This window comes from Populus alba, chromosome 12 (genome assembly GCF_005239225.2).
Source record: "Populus alba chromosome 12, ASM523922v2, whole genome shotgun sequence".
Classification (NCBI taxonomy): Eukaryota; Viridiplantae; Streptophyta; class Magnoliopsida; order Malpighiales; family Salicaceae; genus Populus; species Populus alba.
This window is the reverse complement of record NC_133295.1, coordinates 13,927,735-13,948,882: the sequence shown is the minus strand read 5'-3', so window position 1 is coordinate 13,948,882 and position 21,148 is coordinate 13,927,735. Positions and strand designations below refer to the sequence as shown.

Below are 21,148 nucleotides of genomic sequence, written 5' to 3'. Positions count from 1 at the left end.
TCTATAATTAAGTACTTGGCCATCTATTTACATGGAGTCTTAGCAAGATTTGTTTGCATGCCATTGAATCAATAATTATATGCCTTTGATTTATCTCTATAACGCGTTCACTGGTGTAGCTGCCTGTTAAACTAGAGGAGTTCAAGGTCAACAACAACATACAAAAGTGAAGCATGCTATATTCTTCAAGAGAATACCATGGGCACGTCATGTATTTTATTTTATTTTTATTTTTTTTATCAGTCTTCACTTATGGGTGAAATTTCCACGCTACCTGCAGGTCAAATTAATGCGTCCTAATTCCTAGAGTAATAATTCAATTAGGATGGCTACCCATACAAGAAGAGATATAGATTTTCTTCCTTTTCTTTTATGGTTCAAAAAGGGAGCAAAGATACTTGGTACACGCATATAGAAGACGGAAAGCGTTTAAGAGAATAGTAAAAGATGCATGAATAATTTTCAGCAAAGTTTCCCCCTGTGCTTGAATTGTATTTTGATAATCTAGAGACATAGTTTTATGAATTTATTTGAAAATTTGGATCCCCATATTGAGTGATTAATTCTGTAATTTAAACTTAATTACCGCAATACATATTGAAAATTTGCATCCTTTTCCATGTGAAGTTTTCCGAGTAGAATTTAAATTGTGTGTTCTTATACTATAAATTGGTTTTAATCTTGTCCTTAAATTACAATCATTGGGAATTAACAAACTAAATCAAAAGAGAGGAAAATAGACATCAAAAGTGGAAAGACAAGTTCTTAGCCAGCAAAGGAAAATGTGCTCTCTTATGAACTTAATTGCATGGAAATTAACTAAATCCATGCAAGTGGCGCCATCCATAAAAAAAAAAAAAAAAAAAAAAAAAAAGTCTCTCTTTGACTACGTCATATAAGTTGGGTTTGACCAAATATGTATATTTGTGAAAGAGGATAACATATATTCTTTTTAAGACAAAAGTATTACTAAGACAAGAGTAGAGAATCTATGTTTTTATATATTAGCTTATTTATCATTTGAATTTTTATTTTCAATAAAGTTCAAACCTGGCCAACAGTTAGTTGTCACCAGGCTTAATTACCCTGACATAAGAAATTCAACCTTCCTTAGCCTATATAAAGAACCACATCCACAGCCTTGATCACCACAACCTTGATATATATCTTCAAATTCCAACAATTATTAGGCCTCCCAAAATGGCCACAAAGCTTTTTATATCTCTTTTGCTCATATGCTTTTGCTCGTTGCTTTCATCCTCTACTGCCTCTAATCATGATCATCAGATAGATTATTGGTGCAACAAAACCCCAAACCCTGAACCATGCAAATACTTCATGAAGCAAAACCCAAAACACTTTGCACCTCAGCAAAAATCTGACTTTCGTAAACTGGCAATCGAATTATCCATGCAACGTGCTCATACTGCTCTAAGTCACAACAAAGGGCTAGGGTCAAAATGCCGCGATGAGAAAGAGAGGGCTGCATGGGCTGACTGCTTAGGGCTCTATGAGGACACCATTGTTGAACTCAACCACACCCTTGACTCCAACACAAAATGCACCGATTTTGATGCTCAAACTTGGCTTAGCACTGCTTTAACCAATCTTGAAACTTGCAAGGCAGGGTTCAAGGATTTTGGGGTTTCAGACTTCATGCTGCCTCTCATGTCTAACAATGTTTCAAAGCTAATTCGCAACTCCTTGGCTTTAAAAGACAATGCCTCGTCGAATCCTCCTCAAACTTATAATGATGGTTTTCCAAGTTGGGTTAAAACAGGTGATAGAAAGCTCTTGCAGGCATCTTCATCAACTTCGAATCTTGTGGTGGCTCAAGATGGTTCGGGGAATCACCGCACCATAAAGGCAGCACTCGACGCGGCAGCGAAGAGAAGTGGGAGTGGGAGGTTTGTTATTCGTATTAAGAGTGGGGTTTACAGAGAAAATCTTGATATTGGCAAGAACTTAAAGAATATTATGCTTGTTGGTGATGGTTTGAAAAATACCATCATCACCGGTAGTCGAAGTGTTGGAGGAGGTTCTACTACTTTCAATTCTGCAACTGTTGGTAAGCTTTATGCACCCTCTCCTTTATCTTCTTTTACCTTTCAATGTTTTAGGAAGTTCTGATAAATTACTGAAAAGGTTCAAATTTATCATTTTTCTATCTACAAGGGAAATAAAAACGTTTGCCAAATTGACAAGTTTTCTATTCTTTTCCCCTAAATTAAGAAGAAAATGTCTATACATGTTTTAACTAAAAAATTTAAATTATTAAATAAAATTTTAAAATAATTTTATATATTTTAAAATATAATACATGTTGAACAAAGGATAAGCATTATAATTAATTAAAAAAATTCAGCGAACAAGTTTTATATCTTAGAACCTCTAGTTTTATTTTCCTTTGCAACATTAATTTGGCATATAATATGTGTAATCCAAAAGTACACTCTTATAAATTTTCATGAATTTTCAGCCGTGACTGGGGGTGGATTCATTGCTCGTGGCATCACATTCCGCAACACAGCTGGTCCACAAAACCACCAGGCTGTGGCCCTCCGATCAGGCGCTGATCTCTCTGTCTTCTACCGCTGCGGCTTCGAAGGTTACCAAGACACCTTGTATGTCCACTCTCAAAGGCAATTCTACAAGGAATGCGACATCTATGGCACTGTAGATTTCATTTTTGGAAATGCAGCTGTGGTCTTACAAAACTGCATGATATATGCAAGAAGGCCGATGGATAAGCAAAAGAACGTATTAACTGTGAAACCAACCAATGTGAAACCAACCACCTAAGTCAACAATGGTGGGAGTCAACAATGGTGGTGAAGCCATCCTTCCTTAGTCACAAATTGTAGGCACCAAACTTGTGCCAAACTTGTGCCACTTGCCTACCCCTTGTATTTGTATGGATGTTTGCCTATAAATAGGCAATGCATCCAAGCATTGTAAACACACCATAAGAGAGAAACAAGAGAGGAAGAGGAGAGTGAAGAGGGAAAATAATCCCACAAATTTGTGAGGTATTTGTGAGAGAGTAAGTGAGGTGTTTTCTCCTAGTAATAGAGAGATTCTTAGTTGTTCTCCTATTATTTGAGAGAGGTTGTAATTCCCACATTACTTAGTAAAATCCTTCTATACTTGCCCGTGGACGTAGCCTAATTGGGTGAACCACGTAAATTCTTGTGTGTCTCATTTCTCATTTTAGCCTTTTGTCTTGTCGGGTTTGCATGTCAGTATCCTAACAGTGGTATCAGAGCCTTCTTGGTTGGTGTTGTTAACACACAAAAGTTATTCGTGTATACGGTCACTATTCACGTATACGGCACTATTCACCTATACAGCACTATTCACCCATACGGTACTGTTCACTTTCGTTACTGTTGGCGTATATAGAAAGTCAGTGCGGTGATTAAATACAGTCTAGGAAGTTCTGTCTAAGGAGATTGGGTTTTAAGCGGGACCGTTTGTGACCCCTCCAATCTTTCCTGGGAACTTACTTAGTGAAGTATTATTCACACGATACTATTTCTATATACGTTACAGATCTGTGAAACGGTGATAGCTGAATAGATCTCGGTGAATACAATGGCAGCAAAGTACGAGATTGAGAGGTTCAAGGGGAGTAATTTCTCACTGTGGAAAATGAGAATCAAGGCAATCTTGAGGAAAGACAATTGCTTGGCAGCAATTGGGGATCGGCCCGCGGAGATCACTGATAATGCAAAATGGAATGAGATGGATGGCAATGCTATTGCTAACATACATTTAGCATTAGCTGATGAAGTATTATCAAGTGTGGCGGAGAAGAAAACAGCTAAGGAGATATGGGAGACTCTAACAAAGTTATACGAGTCCAAGTCTTTGCACACTAAGATTTTCTTAAAGCGGAGACTTTATACCCTTCGAATGGCAGAAACCACGTCGGTGACTGACCACATCAACACAATAAGAACTCTATTTTCACAACTCACTACGTTGGGTCAGCAAATAGAGGAAAATGAACGTGCAGAGCTTCTACTTCAAAGTCTTCCTGATTCGTATGATCAGCTCATTATCAACTTGACCAATAATATCCTCTCAGACTATTTAGTCTTCGATGATGTTGCAGCCGCTATCTTGGAAGAAGAAAATAGGCGCAAAAACAAAGGAGACAGAAACAGTTCAAACCAAGCAGAGGCATTATTGGTGTCAAGAGGAAGATCAACGGAGCGTGGCTCCAGTGGGAGTCAAAGGCAGGGGAGGTCTAAATCAAGAAGTAAGAAGGCTATGAAATGCTACAACTGTGGCAGAAAAGGGCACTTCAAAAAGGATTGTTGGTTTAAAAAGGGTATAGAGAATACTGCAGAGTCATCAAGACCTCAAGGATGTGTTTGCAAGCACCTCAGAAGATGGAGAGATTTTATATAGTGAAGCAGCAACAAGCTCTACAGATAGAGAAGAGCTCACTGAGGTCTGGCTTATGGATTCAGGAGCAACATGGCATATGACCCCTAGACGAGATTGGTTCCATACATATGAACCTATCTCTGGAGGTACAGTGTTCATGGGTGATAATCATGCTGTAGAGATTTCTGGCATTGGCACCATCAAATTGAAGATGTATGATGGCTTAATTCGTACTATTTCAGGAGTGCGACATGTGAAAGACTTAAAGAAGAATCTTTTGTCCGTAGGACAATTTGATAGTCTTGGCTGTAAGATCCGAACAGACAATGGAATCATGAAAATTGTCAAAGGCGCGCTGGTGGTTTTAAAGGCAAGAAAGACAGTTGCTAACATGTTTGTATTAATGGGAGAAAACGCATCATGGGGCAGAAGCATCAATCGCATCAGCTAGTCCTGCAGAAGAGAAGACGATGATGTGGCATCAAAAACTAGGCCACATGTCAGAGAAAGGTTTAAAGGTTCTCTCTGATCAGAAGTTACTCCCTGGGCTTACAAAGGTTACTTTACCCTTTTGTGAGCACTGTGTTACAAAGCAAACAACATAGGTTGAAGTTTGGCACGTCAACAACTAAGAGCAAATGCATCTTAGACCTGATTCACTCTGATGTTTGGCAAGCACCGGTTGTATCCTTGGGAGGAGCAAGATACTTTGTATCATTCATAGATGACTTCTCTAGGAGATGTTGGGTGTAATCCGATTAGAAGGAAGGCAGATGTGTTCGTAGTTTTTAAAACCTTCAAAGCGCGGGTAGAACTTGAATCTGAAAAGAAGATCAAGTGTTTGAGGACTGACAATGGAGGAGAATATACCAGTGATGAATTTGATAACTTCTGTCAACATGAAGGTATCAAAAGGCAGTTCACAACGGCATACACTCCACAACAAAATGGAGTGGCAGAGCGGATGAACAGAACTCTATTGGAAAGAACAAGAGCAATGTTGAAGGCTGCAGGTCTAGAAAAGTCATTCTGGGCAGAAGCAGTCAATACCGCCTGTTATGTAATAAATCGATCTCCGTCTACTGCAATTGAGTTGAAGACACCGATGGAGATGTGGACTGGAAAGCCAGCTGATTATTCTCGATTGCATATATTTGGAAGTCCTGTGTACGTGATGTACAATACTCAAGAGGTCAGTAAGCTGGATTCAAAATCCAGAAAATGTGTATTCTTGGGGTATGCTGATGGAGTGAAGGGTATCGCTTGTGGGATCCCACTGCCCACAAGGTAGTCATTAGTAGAGATGTCATATTTTGCAGAAGATAAAATGCAAATGAAAGAAAATAATAGCATTTTAAAGGAGACTACAGAAGTCCAGATGGAAAATACTCAGAATCATACTTCTTCTGAAGCTGTACCAGAGCATGAAGAACAAGAACAAATAGAGTCTGAAACTCCTGAAGTTCGACGGTCAACTCGTGAAAGAAGACCACCGGCTTGGCACTCAGAATATGTTACTGAGAGCAACATTGCATACTGTCTTCTAACAGAGGATGGAGAGCCATCAACTTTCCATGAGGCTATCAAAAGCACAGATGTATCTATGTGGATGACAGCAATGCAAGAGGAGATTGAAGCTCTGCACAAGAATAAACACTTGGGATCTTGTTCCGCTACCACAAGGAAGAAAGGCCATTGGCAACAAATGGGTTTACAAGATAAAGCGTGATGGAAATGATCAAGTGGAGCGGTATCGTGCAAGATTGGTGGTGAAAGGATATGCTCAGAAAGAAGGAATAGACTTCAATGAGATATTTTCTCCGGTGGTACGACTTACTACAATCAGAGTAGTCTTGGCAATGTGTGCTATATTTGATCTTCACTTAGAGCAGTTAGATGTGAAAACTGCATTTCTTCATGGAGAACTTGAAGAAGAAATTTATATGCTCCAACCAGAGGGTTTTGCTGAAACAGGCAAGGAGAACTTGGTTTGCAGGTTGAACAAATCTCTATACGGTCTCAAACAGGCGCCGAGGTGTTGGTACAGAGATTTGATTCCTTCATAATTAGCCTTGGGTACAACAGACTTAGTTCAGACCATTGTACGTATTACAAGAGGTTTGAAGAAAATGATGTTTTCATCATTCTGTTGTTGTACGTGGATGACATGTTGGTAATAGGCCCCAACAAAGATCGAGTCCAAGAATTGAAGGCACAGTTGGCTAGGGAGTTTGATATGAAGGACTTGGGACCAGCAAACAAGATTCTAGGGATGCAAATTCACCGAGACAGAAGTAAGAGGAAGATTTGGCTTTCTCAGAAGAATTATTTAAAGAAGATCTTGCGACGCTTCAACATGCAAGATTGTAAGCCAATTTCCACCCCACTTCCTGTTAACTTCAAATTATCCTCAAGTATGTCTCCTAGCAATGAAGCAGAGAGGATGGAGATGTCTCGAGTACCGTATGCATCAGCAGTGGGAAGTTTAATGTTTGCCATGATATGTACAAGGCCAGACATTGCACAAGCAGTGGGAGCAACTAGTCGATACATGGCAAATCCTGGTAGAGAGCATTGGAATACTATTAAGAGGATCTTGAGATACATCAAGGGTACCTCAGATGCCGCATTATGTTATGGAGGATCAGAATTTACTATCAAAGGTTATGTTGACTCAGATTTTGCTGGTGACCTTGAGAAAAGAAAATCCACTACAGGCTATGTGTTCATAATTGCAGGAGGAGCTGTGAGCTGGGTCTCTAAACTTCAGACTGTTGTAGCGTTATCCACAACAGAAGCTGAGTATATGGCAGCTACACAAGCTTGTAAGGAAGCAATATGGATGAAGAAACTTATGGAGGAGCTCGGGCACAAACAAGAGAAGATTCTTTTGTATTGTGATAGTCAGAGTGCCTTGCATATTGCAAGGAATCCAGCGTTTCATTCAAGAACAAAACATATAGATGTTCAGTATCACTTTGTTCGCGAAGTGGTGGAAGATGGAAGTGTGGATTTTCAGAAGGTTCACACAAAGGAAAACCCAGCAGATGCTTTAACCAAACCAGTCAACACTGATAAGTATATATGGTGCAGATCCTCTTGTGGCCTAGCAGAAACGTAAGCAGCATGAAGATGGCAAGTATTGAAAGGATAGAAGAATCACAAATGATGAAGTGTGAAGACTTGATTCAATCATCAAAGTCTTCAAGTGGGAGAATGTGAAACCAACCAATGTGAAACCAACCACCTAAGTCAACAATGGTGGGAGTCAACAATGGTGGTGAAGCCATCCTTCCTTAGTCACAAATTGTAGGCACCAAACTTGTGCCAAACTTGTGCCACTTGCCTACCCCTTGTATTTGTATGGATGTTTGCCTATAAATAGGCAATGCATCCAAGCATTGTAAACACACCATAAGAGAGAAACAAGAGAGGAAGAGGAGAGTGAAGAGGGAAAATAATCCCACAAATTTGTGAGGTATTTGTGAGAGAGTAAGTGAGGTGTTTTCTCCTAGTAATAGAGAGATTCTTAGTTGTTCTCCTATTATTTGAGAGAGGTTGTAATTCCCACATTACTTAGTAAAATCCTTCTATACTTGCCCGTGGACGTAGCCTAATTGGGTGAACCACGTAAATTCTTGTGTGTCTCATTTCTCATTTTAGCCTTTTGTCTTGTCGGGTTTGCATGTCAGTATCCTAACATTAACAGCTCAAGGCAGGACTGACCCTAATCAAAACACAGGGATTTCAATCCATAACTCAAGAGTCATGGCTTCATCGGACCTTAGACCAGTGCTTAGCTCATTCAAAACTTTCTTAGGAAGGCCATGGAAGCAGTACTCCCGTACAGTTTTTCTTCAAACTTATCTTGATTCTTTGGTGGATGCAGCGGGTTGGTTGGAGTGGGATGGCAATTTTGCTCTAAACACTTTGTATTATGGAGAGTACAGAAATTCTGGTCCTGGAGCCTCCACCAGTGGAAGAGTTAAGTGGCGTGGTTACAGGGTTATAACAAGTGCAACCGAAGCATCAAGATTCACTGTTGCAAACTTCATAGCTGGAAGGTCATGGTTGCCAGCCACCGGTGTCCCGTTTACCTCTGGACTTTAATTAATTCATGATGTTGAAAGTCCCCTCCAGTACCGTTGATTGTTTCAGTCTGCTTGTTCTTTCCTTGTTTCAACATTTCCATAATTTTTTTATTCCCTTGTAATAGTTCAAAACTTTTCTTTTCTTCAAGACATTTGTCCAATAAAAATGATCATTCATCCGTGAATCGCATTGGAAATATGTTCATGATATCGAACTTTAATTCTACCGCTGGGAAAGAGTTGGAATTAACCTTTTATTCTTTCACGCAATATATCAAACTTTAATATATTTTCCCACAAACCCGTTATGGTAAATTTAGCACCAAAATATTTTAATTCCAAAAAATAATCAAATGCCTCCAGAAATCAACTCTTTCACACAAATCCCTCTAAAGATTAATCGCATTATAAGCAGCCGTACTAGGGAAAACAATCACCATTTCCATTTATTAAGTCTATTAAAAAAAAAAAACTATTGAAGCCTCTAATTAATTTCCTTACAAAGAAATAACTACGGAATTAAAATATTTGGAATCTTGTTCATTAAAACGCAAATTTGGGGTTTAGGATTTTGGAATTGAAGCCGTAATGAGTCTGGCTCACTATTCCATACCTGTAAATGGGGCTAACTTGGATTAAGTATTTTAAATAAGCTTGAGTGTTAGTTTTTTGTTTTTTTATATGCTTTTTTATATTGTTGTTAAACATGGTCAAGTCTAGTGGATTGATCTGATATACAAGCCAATCAAAATTTATTTTAACTTCCTTAAAAAAAAAAAAAAACAATATTATTTTAATTACTCAAGTCAATTCATTCAATTTGTTACCTTAAATCCCATACCTTGAATAAATCATGGAATCTTGTCGGCTTAGTTATCCAAAAGCAATCTTTTTGTGGGTTCCAAAACTTGTCTTTTGCAAAGCCCATGTGATTGGTTTTGAACATAACTTGTTGGCTTGATTTAGCTTGACGTCTTTCACAGTCAGGGATTTGGATACATTGCACCATTTCTAAACCATTCATTGCTTTGTCAAGAAGTGAGAAGAAAATGTTCGAGGAAGACAACGGAAATGAGGAAAAGAATATCTTCCTGTGCCTCCAAAAAAGCCATTGTTTAATGTAACAAGCTCACCTATAAGAGATTGTACAACCTTCTTCATTTAATCATACTACACCTAAAAAAGGCAAGAACTTGTTACCCTCTGAAACATGTCGCTGATCAATCGCCCTCGTGTTACAGTCAATGGAATCAGAAGAATGAGAACTTTTCATTTCTTCTGGTGTCAAAATTGCCGAAGTATTTCAAGGTTCACCTCCATAAACCGGCTAGAAATCTTTTGTCCAAATTGCTATAGTGCAATGAATCATGAGCTTGATGTGTCAAGGCCAAGGTTCTTTGCTGATATAACTGGCTTAGAGTCCTCACCAGGTGCACGGTTTTTGGTTTCGTTGGCGCAAATGCTTGATCCTCCTACGAGGGAGCAGGATGCTGATTCTGGTAGAAGAATCAGATGGGTGCCCGGAAGTGCCAACGGACCTTGGATTACCCTCCAGTTTGTTGAACCTCCGAGCCTACAAAGGCCCACTATTGCGGCACCACCTCCTACGGTTCCACCTAGTAATAATGCTATTAACAGAAGCAATGTTGACAATATTGGTAATGCTGAGAATGATCTGCTCACTCAAGATATGATTGATCATTCTGATCTGCCAGGACCGCCTCCTGCACCAGTTTCAGCAATTGAAGCATTGCCAATTGTGAAAGTTACAGAACAGCATTTGATGAACGATATGCGTTGTCCTGTATGTAAGGAGATATTTGAGGTTGGTGGTGACGTGATGGAGTTACCCTGCAAGCATCTGTACCATTCTGATTGTGTTGTTCCTTGGTTGAACTTGCGTAACACTTGTCCTGTTTGCCGGTATGAGCTGCGTGACGAATCTGACAATGATCTTCCAGGAGAAAATGCTCAGTACTTTTTTGGCTTCGAAGAGGTGACAAACAGCATAAATTGGCTGAGGAATCGGTTCCATTCTCTACGGCCGATTCGTGCATTCTCTGATTGGACACAGCGATACCTTGATTTCTTGGACAGCAGACTTGCTACTTCGAATGGAGGTCAGTTTGGAATTTCCTCCTTATTTTCTTTCTTCTCATTGTTTTTCTAATGAAATGTTATAAAGTAATACAAAATTATTTCTGAAATTTTATTCAAAAGTATTGATTTGGAAGATCAATTAGTATCTAACGTTTTAAATAATTAAGTTCTGATATTTTCCTGCAGCTCGATCATGGTGGCGCTCTTGGCTCATACTATAACCTCGAATTCCAATCTGAAGCTGTTCATATATAGTCGCTTCATGATTGAATCATTCCTTAGGCAGGTATGTCTATCTACCATTAATTTTTAAAGGTAGCAGAGATAAAAGATATTGAACCTTAACAGGTATGTGATACATATCTTTATTTTTCTACTTCGATGTCCATAAAAATGCCTCAATTTTCCTAACCCAACTTTTGTTTTGTGATTTAGCAGTTGCTAAAATGACTAAAGTTGCTAATCGGATTAGCTTCATATATGTGTTCTAATGTTTCTCTCTTCCTTTAGAGGTTGCATTTTCATACATGTTGAAAATAAGAGGGCTATGATTATAGCTAGGTAAAGGAGGATCTTCATATATTTGACCTTATTAGAGCAAGAGAAGTCTTGAGAGGGGGCCGTAAAAACAAACATATTGTTGTCACTGTAATGCCCAATTGGTACAAGCAATGGCAGGACTACCATAGGCCTAGGGCAAGTAGTGGCCGTGGCCCCCTATGGTTTTAATTTTTTTTTTAATATATATATATATAGTTAGTTTAGAAAGCTCTATATTCATGCCATTGAATCTGAGAAATGTCGCATGTTCATCAGATCTTGCACTAAGTTTTTTGCCTGGTTTTTAGCAAGCAATCTAAGTATTCCAACATAAATGGTCATTTCTTAAGGCCGGAATAACATACTTTATAGACAAAGTATATATAATAAGACAAGCATCCACAATCTTTGCTCTTACATCTTAGCTTCGATTCTGTCCCTTCCATCTATGTCACAAACTTGCCTTTTGACATTACAAGAGTTATTAGGCCTACAAAAATGACTACAAAGTTTTTGTTCATAAACTTTTGCTCGCTGTTTTCACCAAAACTCTCAACTATCACCTCCAATGAAATGGATTCATGGTGCAACAAAACCCATACCCTGAACCAAGAATTTAAAATAACTCACAACTCTTGGCTGCAGAAGGCCTTAGATCATTCAAAGCATACTTAGGAAGATCATGGATCGATGCCGTACATTAGCAGGCTTAGGTGTCTGTGGGCATGGGAGAGATGGGCCTAATTTAAACATTAAGAAGGCAAGTTGGATTTACTACGCTCAATTTATATTAATTATAACAAGCTTTGATGAGCCCATCCTACTTCAAGGGCCTTGGACTTTTACACTGTTCAACCTGACTAAATATATCTCTAAGCCCATTTAGTGGCTCTGGCTAGAATTTTAAGTTAATTTTTAATACTGGAGAAGAATTTATCTATATTATAGATATATTTTTAGGTATTATAAATATTTTTTTAATTGAAAAATGAAAGATGTTGCTTATTCTTAATAAAATAAATTAAAAAATAATATATAAACTGATAATCAAAAAAGAATTGTTAAAACTAATTAAATATTAAAACAGAAAGTTAATATTCCTAATAAAACTATAATATAGATGTACATGCAATTTTTTTATATCAGTTTTCCTTTTTATTTTAATATGCTTTCACTCATTTTATCTGATAAGTATAAACAATTTTTATTTTTATAAATATATAATGCAAATACAACTTATTTTATATCATATAAGAGGGAAAAATTACAAACAAATTACAATGATACCTCTGTAGCATAATAAGATAAAATAAAAACGGTTAAAAAGATTAAAAAGTTAAACTAAATAAGATGGTTGATATTAGTTAAAATTTAAATAAAAATAACGAAAAGTAAAAAAAAAAAAAAAGTCCAAGCACTGCTAAGTCTGGAAAGCTTGGCTCTCACGTCTAAACAAGCTTGAAAAGCCTAGGCTCGCATACTTGGATGGTTTTCTTTTAAGAACGGACGAGGCATCATTTATGGTTTTCAACTCTAATATATAGAAATTGAAACATGAAAAAATAAAATTAAAGTTTGAGATATAAAATGATAAAATAACATGTACTAAACAATACATAAACTAAAATTTCAATGACCAAATCAAAGTTTTTCGGTGCCAAAATGATATAGAGGTTTATTTTATTTTATTTTTTTTTATATTATATTTAGTTCTTATTCTTTTAATTTTTTTAATTACAAAATAAAATTATATTTTTATAATTGATTTTTAATTTATTGTTGGAATATCCTTTAACTACATGATATCGTTCAAAATAAAAAAAAAATCTCAATACATAAAATTATGTTAATATAATCTAAATTGATAAAATTGTAAAGAAATAAAGTTTAATAACTAAAATAAAATTTTACTGTTCAATATGTATTTGAATATGAATAACAGTTTATTTTATAGTACAATAATAATATAGAAAAAAAAAAAACTGTTCACATGATAGCAAATAAAAAAAAAATTAAGGTTTACATCATTTTTGAGAATTTATATTTTTATATATTAATTAACTGATAAATATTACATAAACTATATATGGGAATATTGTCTTCATGTTTAGGTATTAATAAGTTGCCAGTCCCCCCTCGTGAAGAGAGTTGATTAGTCATGTTCCCAAGTAATAATCATTATCAAATCAAGATTATATCAATACTGAAAAGTAATTAATTTATTCTCCGATGTGATTGAATTAAGTCTGTTTCTTCCTATAATATATACCATTAATTCTACACATAAACAAATACTTTTATATATAGATTTGACAGATAAACATTATGACAACATAGATTTGACACTGTTGTGCAACAAACTGTTGTCATGGATGATATCATTTTCCATGAAAACTATACTGCTGGATATATATAAATCAAGTATAATTGTGATAATATTTTTCATTAAAAGTCTAAATTAATTTATAATTGAGTGAGCATGACGTTGTGCTTCCAACTTAATTAATTTTTTACTATTTTTATATATGGACGATGATCACCATTTGTATCATTGCGATACACCATACATTTCCGGCAGAAATTCGCTAGATAAGGCTGTAATTATGATGTTAATTATGTCAGCTTCCACTCTTTTAACCCTTTATTTGCTCTCATTTCTTATTCATATAATTATATTTTTGTTATTATTAGTATTATAATCTTGAGGGCGACTTATAAACCATAAAGCAATCATAAAATCACATCCACGATGTTATTATTTGATTTTAGGTAATGAGCTTTAATTTCTTACAAGAAAAATAGACACTAATTAGAACATAATTATTAGTATCCATATTTGTTTCTCAAGTCAATGGTGTTAGAGTTGCGTCTACGTGTGCGGCCAAGAAAAAGATGGATCGATGATGCATCATATCAATAAAAGTTATGCCTGCATAATTGATCTACTAGCATGGAGTCCTACCTTCGACCTACATGTTTCAAATGGATATGACCATAATTAGCTCAAATTGTAATTAATTTCTTTTTAAATCTAAAAAAAAAAAACAAGCCTTTTTTTCTTGGATGAATTAATAAAGTTTTTTTTTCATACACACACACACAGAAAATAAAAATGAAAGGAAAGGAAATTAAGAAGTATTTCCAAATTAATGAAAAGAAAAATTTAAAAATAAATTGGCTAGTAAAATCGGGGGAGCCTCAATCATTGGGGAGGCAAATGGTCCGAGATACTGGCCGGAGGCCTTTCGAAATCTTGTTTATTATTTAAATGCGATATAAATACATTTTTTCATGGAACTTCTCGAACAAGACATTTCTTGCATTATCATGTTTAGGTAATACTTATCATCATAGTCAATTCGTCACATACATAAAAGACATAAACTATGATTAAATTCGGAAAGAAAAAACTCCCCTTTGTATCTCTCAAAAAAATATCCAAAACACTATCTATTAGTAGGTTTGAGACATAAAATTAACTACATTTTATGGTTAACTATATATAATTTTAATATCTTTTGTAGTAAGCATCGATAAGCTTATATATTTTTGATGAATAAGCTAATTCAAGAATATCATTTATCATTAAAAAAAATTATAACGAAGTTAATGAAAATATTTAGGAATATAATTGTGGTTATTTTTTCAAAATATTTTTTCATTCATAAATATATTAAATAATATTTTTTTATTTTTTTAAAAATATTTTTTATACCAGCATATCAAAATAATCTAAAAACACCAAAAAATATATTAATTTAAAATAAATAAATAAAATTTAAATTTTTTTAAAAATATTTTTAAAACACAAATAAATAGGCCTAACACAATACAATCCAAATCATTAAAAAAAAAACTGTAACGTAGTACAATCCAAATCATTCATGTCACCATATTCGATGAGGGAGAGGGTGTTTTGAAAAGGATTGGACACTCAAAAACATCATAGTTTTGAAACCCGACCCGGTCATTGACCCGGTCAAGTGATCGGGTCACGGGTCGGATGTGTTGACCCGGGTTAACCCGGGTCAACCCTAAAAAAGAAGTTACAATGCAACAAAATTAACACCACATTCACACTTTTATTAAATCAATACATTTATTTCTTCTGCTCACATCACCACTAACTATTTTAAAAAACCCTAACAAACCTAAACCCCAAATCTCTGCTTCCAAATCTTTAGTTGAGGTGGCTCCGCAACAGAGCAATTTTGCTTGCTATTTGCCTTCTCTGCTCATCCAAACTCCTCTTTAATGCCATTAAACCCTGTAATACTGTCTCTTGATTGAACTCCTTAATGATTCCTTCTATTCTACTCATGTTTTCACCAGTACGATCCTCCGCTGAGAAAGGAAAGGGAGAAGGATAGGGACACCCAGGAATGGGGATGGGTTAAGTATTGGGACATCAGGGTTGGGAGTTGGTGCTAGTGGACAAATGACTGCGGCGCAGAAGATGATGGCGAAGATGGGGTGGAAGGAAGGGCAAGGATTGGGGAAACAGGAGCAAGGATTACGACGCCATTGAAATGGCGAAGAAAGACTGATAGGAGAGCTGGGGTTATAGTGAATGCTAGTGAGAAGAAGGTGAAGAGTGTGAATTTCAATGGAACTCCTCCAACTCGGGTTTTGCTCCTTAGGCAGCAGGTGCAATAGGCTGGGATGCGGAGGTCGAAGGAAGAGAAGAGGCAGCGGTAGCGGCAGGAAAAAAATTGATCGGGTCTCACCCGGGTTTGACCGGATGGACCGGGTTTTCCCGGGCCAATTCCCAAGCGGGTTTTTACCTCCACCCGGACCGGTCCCGGGCTCTGGTCGGCCGGGTCCCGAGTCCACCCTCCGGGCCGGTCCGGGTTTTAAAACACTGAAAACATAGCGCACTGGAGCACTAGGCATCCAACTTGGAGCTCAAACTCATTTTCATTTAGGCTATGGTTCATTTTTCATGGAGACCAGGGTATAGCACTAGCATGCATGCATGTGTTGAAAGGCAAAACAAGGTTTCCATATCGATAAATATTGTTCTCCATTAAAATATACAGGCTTAAGAATGTAGATTCAGCGCTCCTATCTCTCCCATAAATTTAAGATCAAGTTATTCATCCTAGATATAAATAGATAGATATTAGACAGAAATATTGATTTTCAATATTTATTACATGAACTAGAACCAGGGTATACTTAGAAGATTCATTGTGCATGACTAAAAATAATTTTGAAATTCACTATATCAATCTATTAAAAAAAATATCGATATGTAAATCTGATCTTTTTACATGTCAATTTCTTCATTGCTTATAATCATATCATCCACATAACAAGTAATGTAAATTGTCAAGTTACTTTCATATAGAAGTAGCATTCACTATATATATATATATATATATATATATATATATATATATATTATATATATTATATATATATATATATATATATATATATATACTGTATGAATTTACTCATCATTTGATGATTTGACTCTATTCTTTATAATTTTTACTTGAACTTCTGCACGCAATAATGAAGTAAAGCTAGCAGACACCATAGATACCAGAAATAAATAGCTGCTTTTTTTTTTCAGAATATCACAACACTCTTAAAAGAATTATTAATTGATGGATCAAATGTTAAAAAATCTGTTCCAACAAAATATCTTAGCATGAAAGAAATATCTAATAAAAAAGTATGCATCCTGCAATGTTGATATTGGGAAAGATCAAGTTCATTCATGTCAAATAACCGATTCAATCCAATAATTTAAGTTGAGTGAAATTTCAAAATATAATTTATATTATTTTTTTAATGTATCTCTTTAAATAAAAGTTATTTGGACTTGAAATATATATATATATATATTATATATATATATATATATATATATATATATACACACACACACTCATACTACCTTATCCTTAATTTTTTATCAAATTAATAAAAAATGACGAGATTTAAACTCGTAACCGCTTAGTTATTAAAGCTATGATATCATGTTAAAAAATCAATTCAAATTAATAATTTAAGTTATTAAATAAAATTTTAATATATAATTTATATTATTCTCTAATAATATAAATTTATTATCATAGAAAGACTCTAGAAAAATATGAATGTTATCATGATTTTTCTAAATTGACTTACCCTTTCTAGCTATGAAGTGGTTATCCCATTTCGAGCTTTGGTCCAAAACATTTTGTTGGACCTAGAAACCCTTTTTGTATTTCCTTATTTTATTGAAATGTATTTTTATTAATCTTTTGTATTTGATTCTATATAAAAAGCTGGTAAAAATGTCCTCATTTCAAGTTTTATATTAGTTTTATATGTTCGTATTACATTGCAGAGAACCACAAATTTTTTAAACATAAGAAAAATATTCAGGTCTAAAGAAATTTTTTTTTATATTATTATTAAATCTGAAAATACAGTCATTTTAAATTCTTTTTCATCAAGATAAATTTTTCTATTAATATATCTCATATTTATCTTGGCAAACGAAAGGTCTTTAACTAAATATACATTATTGTTACATGCTAAATCAATATTTTATGTGTGATTAAAAAATAAAAAAAAATGTAAATGTGATAAAATCATGTTCAAAATCCATATAAATATTTTAAAATAAGAAAACAATTTGAATTGAATTTTTATGAATAATTTATTATTATTATTATTATTATTATTATTATATACATAACAATTGTAAAGAAATATTATTAAAATTCAGATAAAAAAAAATTATAATAGTATTTGAGAACTATGTCAAAAAAAAAACAAAATATGGTAAATTTTTGTGAGAGTGTCAAAAAAAGAAAAGCCAAAGAAAATAGAGGAAAAAAAGGAAAACAAATAGAAAAGGGCCAGACCCTGCTTCATTTATTATTTATTTAATTAAGGGTTTGTTCAACCCATATTTTTTTAAAAAATAGAAGTGATAAACAACTTGTCATTTATCACACATATATAATTATTTTTGCGCTAACCAAAGCTTGAATTTGTGAACTCGACAACTCTACTAGTCTACTTGCATGAATAAGCTCAATTATAGCGCATAATTAATATTACATGATTTAAAATATATTAAGCTGATTAAACCCCAATTCTTTTATAGTATAGGTATAATTTATGTAGAATTTCTCTATCACGTATTGCCTTCTTTCCTTGGAGTATATCATACTTCTGGCAGGTGTACATTATACTCCTGGATATTTCTATGCTTTTTGATATTCCAAAGCTGCCCTTGTAACTCCAACAAAGTTGAAGAGAGAATAAATTTAATTAAATACCATCACATAATTAAAATATATATCTAGAGTGTTTGATATTGTAGTTAAAATGTTATTTATTTTAAATTTTTAAAATAATATTTAAAATCATTATTATTAATATTTTTTTATTGTTTTAATGCGTTATTGTTTAAAATAAATTAAAAAGAATATTATGCTAATATATTTTTTTTAACAAAAAAAAATTAAAACATAATTTCTATAGCCTTTTCAAATAGGCAGGATGTGTGCCTAAAGCTAATCAAATTATTACCTCAATACACACACACACACACTTGAATTCTTTGCTTATAATAGTTTCCAATAGTGCATTTTGGTAACTTGAAATATTACATGTGATTAACTAGATATTGGATATATTCACTAAATCTATTTAATCCATTTTCATATATTCACTAAAAAAAGTACAATACCTCAAAGAAGGGGGGGGGAATTACAATGGAAAAACCATACCATAATCACTTCCCCATAATGAAAGGGCAGATTTGTCCTATAAAAATTCCCAAGAAATAAACAACCAGTAGAAACTTCCCATGTGGGCCCCTCCAATTTCAGTAGAAAAGGCTACAGAGCTCCGCGTATGTGTAGTGGACGCGAAGTGGATGATGCGAGAACGGACTGTGATGACAGTGAAAGAAATCTCAACTGGGTCCCAAGGAGTATTACAGAAGCAGCATCCCTATTGGTTGCTGCTAAGTTCAGCCATTAAATTGGTGCCACGTCATACCGTAATGGAGCCAGTCGCTTACGTGGGGTCCGAAACAATGATGTTTTTGTAGCCGTAATGATAGAGTGTAGGACCCATGTGATTGAATCACAGCCCCACATCATAAAGAATTTGCTCTCTTTTTATTTCTATTTTTTTAATGTCTAATATATGGTTGAATCAAAGAATGTTTTGAGTTTGGTACTTCTCGGCTAATGGTTTTCTTCACGTGTCTGATTATATTATATTATATTTTTAATTTTCTAACCTTTTTATTTATTATGTAGATGTAATAATAATTTGAGAAATGACAAAAATCTGGGTATGGGGTTATGTTAGATAATTGTTTAATAGCATTTTTCAAACTTTTGATTTTGTTTGTGCGGTTAGTCCGGAGAAATAAACACACACTTACTTAATAAATAAAGTTAAATTAAATAAAGAAGTTCTACTATAATCCTAACATCATGTGCCACAAAATACATTGAGGTGTGGAGTTTATCAATTACATTTGAACATGCATAAAGAGTACAATATTATTATTACTACTATTACTAATAATACTAAAACAAAATATGGTTTCATTATTTAATACATAAATATCCACTTTTTATGGAAAAATATATTTTATTTTTAACTTTTCATTATTTAGCCCATGTGATTTTTGATTTTATGTTTTAGTCTTCAAATATTATTTTAATCCTTGAGTTCTAAGAGATGATGAGAGATAATAGTAAAAAAAAAAAAAAAGGAGGGGAGAAAAATACTTTGCCAGCAACATTCTAACCATAAAAAACACGATATTAATTGGTTTGTTTTAAATAGTAGAGTTTAAAGAAGGTGATTTGTCTTTTAATCATGTTTGAAAAAGTTAATTAAGACAAGTAAAAATATTTTTATTCGATTTGAATTTTTTTGGTTTTGTTAGGTTGGAAATAAAAAAGATATGTTTCTGTAAAAAAAAAAAAAAAGAAGAAAATGAAAGATTTTCCCCATGAAATAAATCTTTTCCCTTTATTTAATTACCTTGAGTTTTTATTTAAAAATGACGATCTTAAATAAACAAAAAAGCATAAATAAGGAGTGGGACCTAATTTGAATTAAAAAAAAACATTTTTTTACTCCAATATTTAAATGCTTTAAAATCTGACATATATTTATTTTAATAGCCATAGAATTAAATAAAATTAAGCTTTGATATTTGCCCCGCAACATTTGTAAATAACAAAGTTAACGGGTTACAAAGTATACGTCATGTGTAACAAAAAAAAAAAAAAAAAAACAGGAAGGTAAAGTGTCAGCCACTTAATTACTTTTTAATCATCTCACTGATATAATTTTTTTTATTGATTGTAAGTATTAATTAGTTGCTTTTCCAACATACTATTGCTTAGTTGCCTACACACAATTTGGTATAAAAAAATGATTTCACTCACGTGATTACTAATATAATAATTATTAAAAATTTATATAATTGTTAATTTTAGAATTTATAAAATTAGTTGAGATATACGCAAATTGATCCAGATATTTATATTAATTAAAAAAAAATAAAAATTAATAAAATGAAATGATATTATACCGAATAGAATAAACTTTGAACTAGTCTCCTAATTATTTAACAATTTTTAATGTATTTCTCTAAGAAAAGGTATCCTCTCTTGAGTCTTTAATGAATAATTATCCATGCTGTAGATTTAAAATTAATTTAAATTTTTAAGAAAATTTTTCAAAACAATCGTACAAACTATGACATAGACCAATCTCTTACACGGGCTTTTAACAAATATCATTAATTTCACTAATTTTAATAGAGAAATTTGATTGAAGATATTGCGAATCTTTGAGGAGTTCAGGAAAATTTTATGTGGGATAATTGAGATTTTCTTGATATATAATTAAGAAGAAGAATTATGAGAATATATTTAAAGGATATTATTAACAACAATTGCATCATGTGAGTAGCGAATAAAAGAGTGTTTAGTATTGATAAAAAAAAAAAATGATAAACAAAAAAGATTTCCAACAGT

General features: G+C 33.7%; 2 protein-coding genes across 2 annotated transcripts; both read left to right on the top strand.

The window, feature by feature from the left end:
- Positions 1-1,141: 1,141 nt before the first annotated feature.
- On the top strand, positions 1,142-8,670 carry LOC118060612 (pectinesterase 2). Its single transcript, XM_035073849.2, has 3 exons — positions 1,142-2,068; positions 2,480-2,762; positions 8,097-8,670. The coding sequence occupies exons 1-3, from the start codon at positions 1,201-1,203 to the stop codon at positions 8,503-8,505; spliced, it is 1,560 nt and encodes a 519-aa protein (XP_034929740.1). The 5' UTR covers positions 1,142-1,200; the 3' UTR covers positions 8,506-8,670.
- A 1,000-nt stretch (positions 8,671-9,670) lies between these two features.
- LOC118060613 (uncharacterized) lies at positions 9,671-11,295 on the top strand. Its single transcript, XM_035073850.2, has 2 exons — positions 9,671-10,606; positions 10,773-11,295. Exons 1-2 carry the CDS (start codon positions 9,697-9,699, stop codon positions 10,805-10,807), a joined length of 945 nt encoding a protein of 314 aa, XP_034929741.1. The 5' UTR covers positions 9,671-9,696; the 3' UTR covers positions 10,808-11,295.
- Positions 11,296-21,148: the final 9,853 nt, after the last annotated feature.

Bases quoted from the DNA above. Each gene is read 5' to 3' on its own strand.
- LOC118060613 (XM_035073850.2), top strand. From the start codon at position 9,697: ATGTCGCTGATCAATCGCCCTCGTGTTACAGTCAATGGAATCAGAAGA. The intron at 10,607-10,772 runs GTCAGTTTGGAA...ATTTTCCTGCAG, and splicing joins ACTTGCTACTTCGAATGGAG to CTCGATCATGGTGGCGCTCT.
- LOC118060612 (XM_035073849.2), top strand. From the start codon at position 1,201: ATGGCCACAAAGCTTTTTATATCTCTTTTGCTCATATGCTTTTGCTCG. The intron at 2,069-2,479 runs GTAAGCTTTATG...ATGAATTTTCAG, and splicing joins TTTCAATTCTGCAACTGTTG to CCGTGACTGGGGGTGGATTC. The intron at 2,763-8,096 runs ATTAACTGTGAA...CAGTATCCTAAC, and splicing joins ATGGATAAGCAAAAGAACGT to ATTAACAGCTCAAGGCAGGA.